This window comes from Carya illinoinensis, chromosome 4 (genome assembly GCF_018687715.1).
Source record: "Carya illinoinensis cultivar Pawnee chromosome 4, C.illinoinensisPawnee_v1, whole genome shotgun sequence".
In the NCBI taxonomy this organism is placed as follows: domain Eukaryota; kingdom Viridiplantae; phylum Streptophyta; class Magnoliopsida; order Fagales; family Juglandaceae; genus Carya; species Carya illinoinensis.
In genome coordinates this window covers 37,437,133-37,448,442 of record NC_056755.1, presented here as the reverse complement: position 1 = coordinate 37,448,442, position 11,310 = coordinate 37,437,133, and the positions used below count along the sequence as shown (strand labels likewise).

Genomic DNA, 11,310 nt, shown 5'->3' with positions numbered 1-11,310 from the left:
GAAACCATGTGGGTCGTAGAGGACGAAGCCGTCGTAGGGGAAGATCTAGACGCAAGGTGGAGTAGCAACAGAGGGCAGCAGAAACAGAAGGTCGACAACGAATGATAACGATGAACGGCAACGGTGAACGTCAACGGCGACGGCTAATGGGGAGGAGGAATGGAGTCGGTGGATAGAGTTTGAGAAGAAGAACTAGAGAGGCTCTAATGGGCTGTTTTCGGTGGATCGGTTTCGACAGATAATGTGGTCTTTATACTCGTATTAGAGTTTGACCTAGTGAAACCAATTTTATACGGGTTGACCATTTCAGGTATTACGAATGGATCGGGCTCAAGGCCTTTTATGCACAGCCCTACTTACAAGTCTAATTTTAGGACATGATGAAAATTATAAATTTTTATTAGTTTAAAATATAATGTGTCACCTTCTATTAATTTTGCTGACCTTATGCGTATTAGTTTAAGGTCCGTGGATTCTTTCATTTAATAGGGGGACAAAGAACGAGGTATCAACTATTACTTTAAAATAATGATATAAATACAATTATTATGAAACTTTTGCTCAACTATTTAATCAAATTTAAATATTAATATTTTTAAATTTATTTAAACTTCCATTGAATTTAATAGATTTAAACTAAAAAAATAATAATATTTTATTATACAGTTATGTTAAAAATGTGAAATAGTAATGTTTGTATCATCCCCTATTAATAGGGATAATCATAATATTACCAAAATATGATAGCCTCGTAGCAGATAATATGTTAAAATAGTCACCGTATACCATATTCTCATCCAACTTTGATCTAACATTGATGAGATGATTTTGTAAATCATTTTTTGAATTTTTCTTTTTTTTAGAAAAGACACGTGATAATTAAATAATAATAAAAAGGTCACTTGTTATATAATATGATAAAAGTGAGATGAACATATGGAATGAAGCACGAACAACTCAAGGTTCAAAGCAAAAGAAAATTGGAATAAAAAACATAAAGAAGGAAAAAACTACAAGGGTTTGGTCATTGATGGTTGCATAATGAAGAAAAGAAATTATAGTATTTTAAGAGCATTAGCATTGGACTCATCAAATTCATCTTTAAAATTTGATGAAAAGTACACATTTTTCATAAATTCAAAACCTTCATATCTATAATTTCACATTGAATTAGCTATTAGATTCAGAAAAATAATAATATAATATTATTTTCTTAATAATAATATTTTTAATTTTTTTCTTCATATTTTGTAATTATATTAACCATATGGACATTAATAGTTTAATTTAGTATTTAAATAATTGATTCCCAACTAATTTAGAATAAAATAAAATAAAACCATTGCATATTAAAATTAAAATAAAATATTAGTTTGAATGTGGAATAGTAGACTTTCAAATTTGAAGGAAGAGCAACAATTACTGTAAGTACTCAAAGCTTTCCAAATACCTATTCGATGAATCTAATATAGATTCATTTTAAGTAAATTTATCAAAATTTGAAGATACATTAACTTTTGATGAAGCTAATGCTAGTGCTCTAATATTCTAAAGTCCACACTCTAGGGTCTATTTTAAAGAGAGAGAGAGGGGAAAAATGAGGAAGTTAGAAAATGAAGCATGTGTTCCTGACTTCCAGCTTGTTTATGTGAACATGAAGCATCTGGAGGTGAGATGATACATCTTTGCAAGAATCAGAGCTTGTCCATCGGTTCAATATGATTTGGTACTGCTGGAGTAATTTTTATTTGAGATAAATACAGAGCTTCGTTTGGACGCCAGCAAAATCCTTGATTCTAAGTTTCCTCTATGTTGGTGTGCTCTACTCAATCTCCATCTTTCCAACAAGCTTCTCCATGGTAGCACAGAGCAATTAACGTGCATCATCTGATCTTAATATTACATAATCATTACCTAATCATTTTTTAATATCACTAAAATATAATAGTTTTTTAATTTTTAATTTTTAATTTTTAATTTTTAATTTTTTCATTAAATCATTACTTAATCATTATAACATTTTTAAATTTCTAAACAAAATACAAAATACACTTTAACATTTTAAAATTACAAAATAAAAATTATATTAAAAAATTATATTATAATAATACTTTAACTTTATAATATTTTTATTCAAAATTTTTTTTCTCTTTTCCTAAAATCTCATAAAACATTTTAACTTAAATCATTTCACTATTATTTACAGATTTCTCATCTTATCTCATTATATTTCATCTCAAAATCCAACGAAGCCCAACTCTTCTATACGAGAGTTTTGCATTCTATATCCCAAGGTATCAGAAGGAGATATTCTAAGCATTAACTCTCCAGCTATGCAGTATTCAATTGCGAAATTTAAAAACTTTTAAATATATGATGTTATTGCTATACAACAAAATACAAAACTTAGTTTATAATTTACATATACTACCTTTTTTTATAATTTATAAATAAATCGTTTCCATATTTCAACATCTTCTCATAATTGCAACTTATGAAAAGTTTAGATGCACAATTAGTGGTGTTAACATTCTGTTTCACATGCATTTGGGCTAGGCTCTCAGCAACTTGGGTCTTCAGTCTGGGGCCTACAAACACAAAGAGAACACCTTGAGATGGTGGTTGTGGTGGTGGCCGAGGAGTCTCCAATATCAAAGTTAGTATCGTCTTAGAGTTTAGTGCAAGAGAATAGAGAGAGAGTTCAAAGAGACTTCCTAGTTCCTAGGTGTTGCTTTTTATACTTGATTTTAGGGGTCGGCTGCCCATGTTCTATGTCAAAGGGATGTGTCCCTTCAGCAGTTCCTTCAATAAAGTTCTTTTTAATGCGGTGTGGCTCTTTGCATCATTTATCATGTGGGTGCACACCGTTAGGCTCTAATTTTTCCATCCGTTAAAGGATCAAATACTTCTCGTGATTCACACCCACTGGCCTGCTCAAAGCTACAGGGGATTAAGCTCCATAGAGGGATGCAAAGGTGGTGTGTTCCCACTTCCTTTGCGTTATGATGGATTTATGTCCCAGGGCCAAGGTCCTTTGATGGGCCGATGGATTACTCGGCTGACTTAGGCCCTCTTCATAATTGGGCATGCATACTTGGCCTGCCGCCTAGGGGAAAAAATCCTCTTACAATTACCCTACCAATTCTTATTGGACTAGTTCGATGGAAATTTCTTCTTGCTTTGGTCTTCGTGTCTTTGCTTGGCCTTCTCCCTTCTAGGTAGGGGTGACCTTTTCACATCTTGGCTTCCCCATGTGTCGGGCCTCTAGGCTTCCTTGTGGGATTTTTTCGTCATTTGATGCGATGTGCGACATGAGACGCTTCACTCTTGGCTTCCCCTCATGTTGGGTCCCTAGGCAATTTTGTGTGATTCATTGTTTGGGCAATTGAGAGGTTGGACTAGCCATCCTCCGTGGGGAGATCAGGTCGCCTTGGGGGTTGGTCCTACCTATCGGCTCTCACATGAAGGTAGGTTATTTAAGCAGTTTATGACTGGACTCACTCCCGTCTGTTGGCATCGTAGGGAAGGTAAGTGAGGGTTATCTGGCACTAATCACACTCTTTGTGCTGGCAAAGGTTAGGGTAAATTGTTCATGTTGTTGCTAGGCTGTAGCCATTTTCCTCTTTGGGGGAGGTCGGGCCATCGTGGGGGTTGGTCCCTCCTATTGACCGAGGTAGTTTGTTAGGGAAGTTTGAAACTGGACCCATTCCTGATTGTTGATAGTCACAAGAAAGGCAAGTTGTCAGACAGTTGAGGGCAGGCCTGCACTTCATTGCAGGAGGGATCAAGCAGCTTTAGTTATTACACCTATCCTTTTGGTATACCGCGGGGAAGGTAAATGTCAGACGACCGAGAAGCCAATTTGCACTTTGCCATGACAGAGATAGGGTAGGTAGTTTGTGTAGCTGAGGGGTTGGACTAGCTCTCCTTCACGGAGAAGGTCAGGTCACCCCGGGTATCGGTCCTGCTTATTGACCCTCGAGGGGAAGTAGCCTGTTCGGCAGTTTGTAACTGTACCCCCTCCGTTGGCATCACAAGAAAGGTAAGTGAGGACAGGTTGGTGCTGATCCCACTCTTCGTTGTAGTAGAGGTCGAAGTAAGTTTTCAGGTGGCCTAAGGGCTTGACCCGCTCTCCCATTTGGGAGGGAGAACTAGCCCTTTGGAGCCCCACAAGGAGATAAGTACCGGAAAGTCTAGGATTGAACTCGCTCTCACCTATTGATGCTCACGAAGAAGGTAAATTTTCGGGTAGCTGAAAACTGGCTTGCACTCCTTCCTAGGAAGGATAGAGTAGCACTTAGGCGTTATCTATCCCTTTGGTGCTCTGCGGGAGGTAATTTGTTGTTGTAGTTTTCGTTGATAGAGATTTACATTGATGGAGATATACATTGAGGGAGATATTGATTTGACACATTCTATTCTTGAAAAAATTTATACTTTCATTAATAAAGTTTATACAAGATAAAAATGTAAATTTGCAAAGCTTCTGGGAGCGTGGCGGTTTGCTCTCTTTGCTCTTTGTGATATGTGCCCCTCCACTCCTCCTCCAGCACGGCAAGGGGAGTTGTCAACGAAGATCGGCTGCGGCTTCACGTGAGGTGTATATCTAACTTCCTCTACTGCCATCTTCGCATGGAGCTTTACCTTCTCAAAGGATCGTGGGGTGTGTCGGGTTTACCCCACTAGCTCTAGGCTTCAACTCCTACATGTAGCACTCATGCACTAGGACCTATTCTCCCTGACTCTCCCTTACCCCCTGAGAGGTTGGGAACTCCATCTTCAGGTGGTAGGTGGAGGTGATTGCCTTCAGGCTGTTGAGGGTTGGCCGACTGATTATGGCTTTTTAGGATGATTGGGCCTTTACCACCAAGAAGTTGACCATGGCAGAGGTCGTGTAGGGAGCGATGCCCGCCAAGATGGACAATGTGATGGTCCCAATAGGTTGGACTGTCTATCTAGAGAAACCCTTGAGTGGCATTGGAGCTAGTTGGAGTTGGGTGGCGTCTATCCCCATCCGGATGAATGCTTCTTGGAAGAGGATGTTTGCTGAGCTGCCATTGTCAATAAAGATCATTCTTGTAGTAAAGTTAGCGACTAACAGGGTTACCACAAGGGTGTTGTCATGCAGATAAAAGACCCCTTCCTTGTCGTTTTCTCTAAAGGAGATTGTGGGGTTGGCTCACTTCTTTTATACTTGGCCTGGCAGTACTTGGCTGAGTACACTTCTCTGTATTGAGCCCTCTCAAGCGTGCGCCTTTCACCTGGACAAGGTTACACCTCTGCCGACGAGCCCCCCTACGATGTTCCTAATCTCCGCCTGCTGGGGTCCCTCTTGTTGCAGAGAATGGGGGTGGCCACGTGGGGGTCTTCAATCAGATTCTCTTTGCCTTGGGCTCTAGGCTCTCATTGGCCAATTGTCCCTCTCAGTGCTTCTCTCTCAGGACCTTCCACCTCCACATCTACTATGGCTGGCGAGCGGGAGCATATCTTTGTGTTAGCCAATCCACCTGGTATCTTTCTCCTCTCAAGGAATGACAATCTTCGGTGATGTGGGTGATGGATTAGTGGTAGCTGCAATAACGGCGGGCTGGTTATCATCTTGGGTGGCCCGACGGTCGTCTTTTTGGATGGTGTGCACTAATCGGTCAAACCGAAATCCCAAGCCCTTTGAGGGGGATTCTTCTTTCCTTCCGCTGCGTAACCTTTTTTCTACCTTCTAGCAAGCTTGGTTCTTGGCTGGGGCCTTCCATTTCTTGTCCACTTGCTCCAGCTCCTTCCTCCTCAGCTCAATCAGAGCGCAGAGTGTGTCCTAGGCATTGGTGAAATTGTCGGCCTTATCCATGAACTCCTGTAATGTGGTGGGGGTCCTTCTTGCCAGCTCTACCATGAACTGGGACCGAGGCCCCACTCCTCTAAGGAGCGCGGCCAAGGTTATCTTCTCGTCCTGGTCATCTGTAGTCATGCAATCTTTGTTGAACCCGAACAAGTATGCCTTCAAGCTCTCGTCCTCCCTTTGTTTGATGGTGAGAAGGTACGCATTTGGGCACCTTCTTCTCTGGCTTGCCATGAATTGTGTAAGGAATAGATAAGCCAACCCTACTGTCTATGGACCCAAAAGCACAGGGACCCAAACCACACCCTCGTCGGTCCTTTTAAAGTTAGCAAGAAGGCTTGGTAGACCACTTCCCTTAGGAAACCGTGGAGGGTCATGTGTGCCCTAAAGGTTTCCAAATGCTCAAGCGGGCTCCAGTCTCATCATACATTTCCATGAGGGGGACCCAGAACTTCGGTAGTAGAGGCACCGCCATCACTTCCTCACTATATCGCAGGCCCGTGCTGGTGATTAGTTGGTCCACTGATGACGAGGTGCCCATCTTCCTCGCCATCTCTTCGTACTTTCCCTCAAGGTTACGCAGTTTGTTCTGCATGTTCTGCCTTTCCTCCTCTGTGTCTCTGTCCCTTCCAACGATTCTAGACCCAACATGCTCACTATTGCTGGGTTTCGTGTCATCCCCTTGCTTGTTGGTGGTTTCCCTTAGCAACTCCTCCTCTTTTCGTACGGTGTCCGCCTCAACCATCACCTGTTCCATTGCTGCTAATCTAGCTTCCATGTCCATCGACATTGCTTCCTTTTGTCCTCGAGTCATTTGAGAACAGGTTCTCGTAGGCATATGAAGGACACGTGAAGCCTATGTTTCGTACGCTTTTGTGTCGAACTCTCAGCAACTCGGGTCTTTGGTCTGGGAGTTGTAAATACAAAGAGAACACAACGAGATGGTGGCTTGGGAATCTCTGATGCTAAAGTTAGTATCGTTTTACAGTTTAGTGCAAAAGAATAGAGAGTACAAAGAGACTTCCTAGTTCTTGGGGATTGCCTTTTATACTTGATTTCGGGGGTCGATTGCCTATGCTTTGTGTGAGGGGTTGTATCCCCTCAGCAGTTTCTTTAGTCGGGTTCTTTTAATGTGGCATAATTTCTAAGGTGGCGCAATTGATGCAGAATGACTCTCTGCCCTGTTTATCTTGTGGGTGTATGCTGTTAAGCTCTAACTTCCCCATCCGTCAGAGCATCAAGGACTTCCCGTGATTTGCGCCCACTGGCCTACTCAAAGCTAGAGGGGGTTAGGCTCCATAGAAGGATGCCAAGGTGGCATGTTCTACCTACCTTGCGTTATGGTGAGTTTCCAACGCGTTCGATGTTGTAGGTTGACTTCTGTCCTAGGGCTAAGGCCCTTTAATGAGTCAATGGATTATTTGGCTGACTTGGGCCCTCTTCGTACTTAGGCCTACATATTGGGCTTGCAACCCAAGGAAAAAATCCAATTACAAGTGGTATTCGTGAAAGAATAGAAGTTTGAAATTTATTTTTTTAATATTATCAATTTGTTAAATGTGTTCCTAAAAATTTTTAATTCAACTATTTATTCTAGACCAATAGATACTTGATCCCTCCAAACTTATAATCCTGAATAGGAGTACAAAGAGTATTTTTTTTTCCATCATCTTATTTCTCCAAGATGGTTTAGCAAAATAACACTAAGCTCATATTTTACATGTCATAGACTCATAGTGTGGTGGAGAAGTCAAAGCATTTATCCAATGTCTTGCTTCCATTATTATCGGATTTGTTGGGTTATATCCCTTGCAATCGCAATAACTTGTTTCTCAAAACTTGAGCAAAGCATATCATTGACAATATTCTATTGCAAGGTATGACAAAAGTTTTCATTTCACGAGGTTCACAATTTCAACTTGAAGTGCTAAGGTCAGCCTTGACATATAAAGTGGGGCCTTCAAGTATATAAATATATATATATTATCTATTTTGAGGAAAACTTAATCTCATTAGGCATCAGAAATTCAGAACCATTTGCGAAACTTAAGAAATAACAGAAATGAAAAACGAAATCTGTATCTGTTCCCATCTTTATCAGCGTATATATTACCTAAAATCTACATGAAACTGTATCCATGAATTCAAGTAAAAGTGGTGGAAATGGCATTCTTTGGAGATATCTATAATCTGAATTATACATCTAATGCTTGTGGTGTGTTCTGATTCAGTTGGGACCTTCTTTCTCTGTTGGCATACCATTGAACTGTTTTTCTGGCAATTGGGAACCAAAGCCGTCTGAGTCTTTCCTCTTTCTCCCCGTTTCCAACTATATAAGACTCCCCAATTCTGCTCTTGATCATACCCGAATCTCCATGTCTTGAAAGAGCAGTGATTTCTGACATTGATCTTCTGTCTCCTGGATTCATATGCCTTGATGTCTGGCTAATATTTACTGCAAAATCTGATGCAGAAGCAAGGCCTGGAAATGAAACTGGACCAGTATTGCTCAGTGTGCTAATCTTGCTTTCAAATGATCTCTTCATCTCCATCTCTTCTTTGATCTTCATAACCTGCTCAATTTCTACACCTCTTGCCGTTGAGGACTGCTCGTTGTTTGAATCCAGAGTGAGAGAAGAGAATCTGTTGCTTGACATGGCGGTTATCATCTCTGAGTTCAAGAACATCAGGTCTGAAGAACTCACACTGCTCCACCGATTCTTGAAAACAAAGTCAGATACAATGATCTTGTGATTGTGCTTATGCAAGACTATATGATGATCCTCATCTCCCTCACCATCTTCTTCCTGGATCAACGATTTCTCTTCCTTATGATTATTACTGCCATTTTCAGCTTTTCGAAAGCTACTTCCAATACTGAATCTTGAAGACCCTCGATTCTCGTCTTCTCTCTGGACAAAGAGCTGTATGTTGGAGTCAACTCTCCGCTCTGATTGCTCCATCAATCTCATACTGTTTGTGTATGTGAAAATTGATGGGTCTTCAGCGCTTACCTTGTGCCTGCAAAGAGGACAGCTCGAGTGCTTTACAAGCCAATTGTCGATGCATTCAACGTGAAAGGCATGCTTACACTTGGGCAGCAGCCGGAGGATTTCGGCATCTTCAAATTTGGATAGACAGACTGAACATTCGAGTCCCTCCTTTGTACCCTTGAGCGAAGAGAATCTAAAGAAAGGAAGCGACTCAATAGCAGTTTTATCGATCCCGGAAAATCGAGAACTTGATCTGAAAAATCCAAAGTTCTGTGTATTGCCATGAACAGATCCTCTCCGATAGAATTTGGCATAGAGCAGAAGGACGACTGTCACGGAGAACATGATTAAGAGGATTCCTAAGACAACACCAAGACTTGGTTGAAAATTTCGTGGACCATCCCCTTGGTTTGAGGAAGATTGTGCTTTGACATGGAAGAACATGAAATTGAGCTGCAAAATGAACAAACTTAATCGATTCATGGGGTCTAGCTAGTGAAATATCCGAATTTTCCCAGAATTCTTAAAGTTCTGCAGCAAGCATCTTCTGGAAAATGTTCCGTTTTTTTGTGGGGATAACTTCCAAGTTCATAAAGGGTTAGTTTGACACGGGCCTTTCAAATATACTTACACCAAGGGTTATCTTTCTGGTTTGTCAGTTTCCCAGTTTTGTTCATAGTTAGGCAGTTTATATGTGTCCTAATTAAATTTTATAATTTTAATTAAATATTTAATGCTTGAGATATAGTAGTGTGGAGAAGATTATAGTCCGTAGTGGGCAAAGCTTGGCCTCTGACTTTGTCTGCCTTCTCCTACGGGTAATAATAATAAATAAAACCATCTGACATCACTGGATCTACCGCAATTGTAAATGGAATCATTTGACATCATTCAAGCTGCAAAATTTATATTAATTCAATAATTTGAACTATTTAACATAGGAAACTTGGTTCAAAATTGACGCTAATAAACCAGTATGGTTTGGATCAGTTTTGCATAAATTTTGAAATTGAACTGGTATATATCGATTTTATATTTTAAAAAATTAATTTTGGATTGATTATCCTCCTAAATTGATATTTTCGATTTTACCAATTCGGGTCTAGTTCGGTCTAATTTTTTAATTTTAATTAAGTATTAATGTAATTATATATATCAACAGGTCGAATCTACTTAACCTACTGATATAGTTAATCGAAATAAAATTTCTCTCCTATCACTTAATCGAATTAGATAATTTATCACGCATAAAGAAGAAGAGAGGAATGGTGGGAACTTTATGACATTTAATTGTTGCTTGCACAGGAGTTTTTGGTAGTGGGGAACCCATATAGATACATTGAATCATCGACTTTGGTTAGCTGTCAATGAGCTTCTCAAGTACATAAGCTAAGCATTGATGAAACTCGGCTGAAAAGTTACATACCTTCAAGTTTGAATTTATTTAATCTGGCTATGTTTGGACGTTGAATTGAGTTATTTATGAATAGTAGTGAATTAAGTAGGTTGAATGAGTTATGTAGAGTTTATCCAAAATGAGTTTAGATGTTAAGGTAAATTTAGTACTAGTTATGAGAAAATGAAAAAAGTTGTAGATCCCATGTATAAAAATGTATTGATTTGAAAAAGATTGTGCTCACTCGTGTAAGAAAGTTTTTAGTAGAAATGAGTTTAGTAATGTGAGAGTTGAGTGTTTAAATGTTAGATTTAACTTAAAATTAGATTGAAATAAGTTAATCTCATTTGAATCTTAAAATTTGAATTAATGACCAGTAGAGTATAGTGTACTCCATACCAACCATGAGAGTATGGACTATAAATAAATACGTGAATGAAAAATACAAATATAATTAATGTCCACGTGCATCTCCAATGGCCCCAACTGATTATGAAGTGTTCATGTCTTAGGACATGTTTAGGTACTGAGAAAATTTTTAAATTTTTAAAACTTTTAGACTTTCATTCTAAAAAAATACTCAAATACAAAATATTTTTTAATTTTTTTGTCTAATCATTATTCAAACTCAAAACTAATAGAACTTTTAGAAACTTCAAAGCAAAAAATATATTCAAATAATTTTTTAACTTTATATTATTTTTGTTCAAATTTTTCTCTCATTTTTTAAAATCTAATAAAAACATTTTCACTCAAAATCTTTTACTATTATTCACATAATTATAAGATATTCCAAGTTTCTAAACTAGTGTTAGTATATTTAGTAACACAATTCCATGATCTTCCATTATTTATGGTAACTTTTTAAAATATTATATTTTAATATTATTATTATTTTAGGATTTAAAAAAGTAGAGAAAAAGTTAAATTGTTTATTATATTTTATATGGAGATTTGAAAAAATTATAATGATGAGATGTGAATTTTATATTTGAGATAAAAATTTTATGTGGCCAAACAGTATCTCTGTACTCCTAAAATTTTAAGCATTCCATCCCTAATTAACTTTCTTTTCACGAAAACTAATC

General features: G+C 38.5%; 1 protein-coding gene across 1 annotated transcript; it reads right to left on the bottom strand.

Annotated features, from left to right (window-relative positions):
• Positions 1 to 7,859: 7,859 nt before the first annotated feature.
• Positions 7,860 to 9,512, bottom strand: LOC122306884 (E3 ubiquitin-protein ligase ATL42-like). Its single transcript, XM_043119432.1, has one exon. The coding sequence runs from the start codon at positions 9,307 to 9,309 to the stop codon at positions 8,029 to 8,031; it is 1,281 nt and encodes a 426-aa protein (XP_042975366.1). The 5' UTR covers positions 9,310 to 9,512; the 3' UTR covers positions 7,860 to 8,028.
• Positions 9,513 to 11,310: the final 1,798 nt, after the last annotated feature.

What these genes read in the sequence shown, in the direction of transcription:
- LOC122306884 (XM_043119432.1), bottom strand. Translation starts at nt 9,309, where the DNA reads ATGAATCGATTAAGTTTGTTCATTTTGCAGCTCAATTTCATGTTCTTC.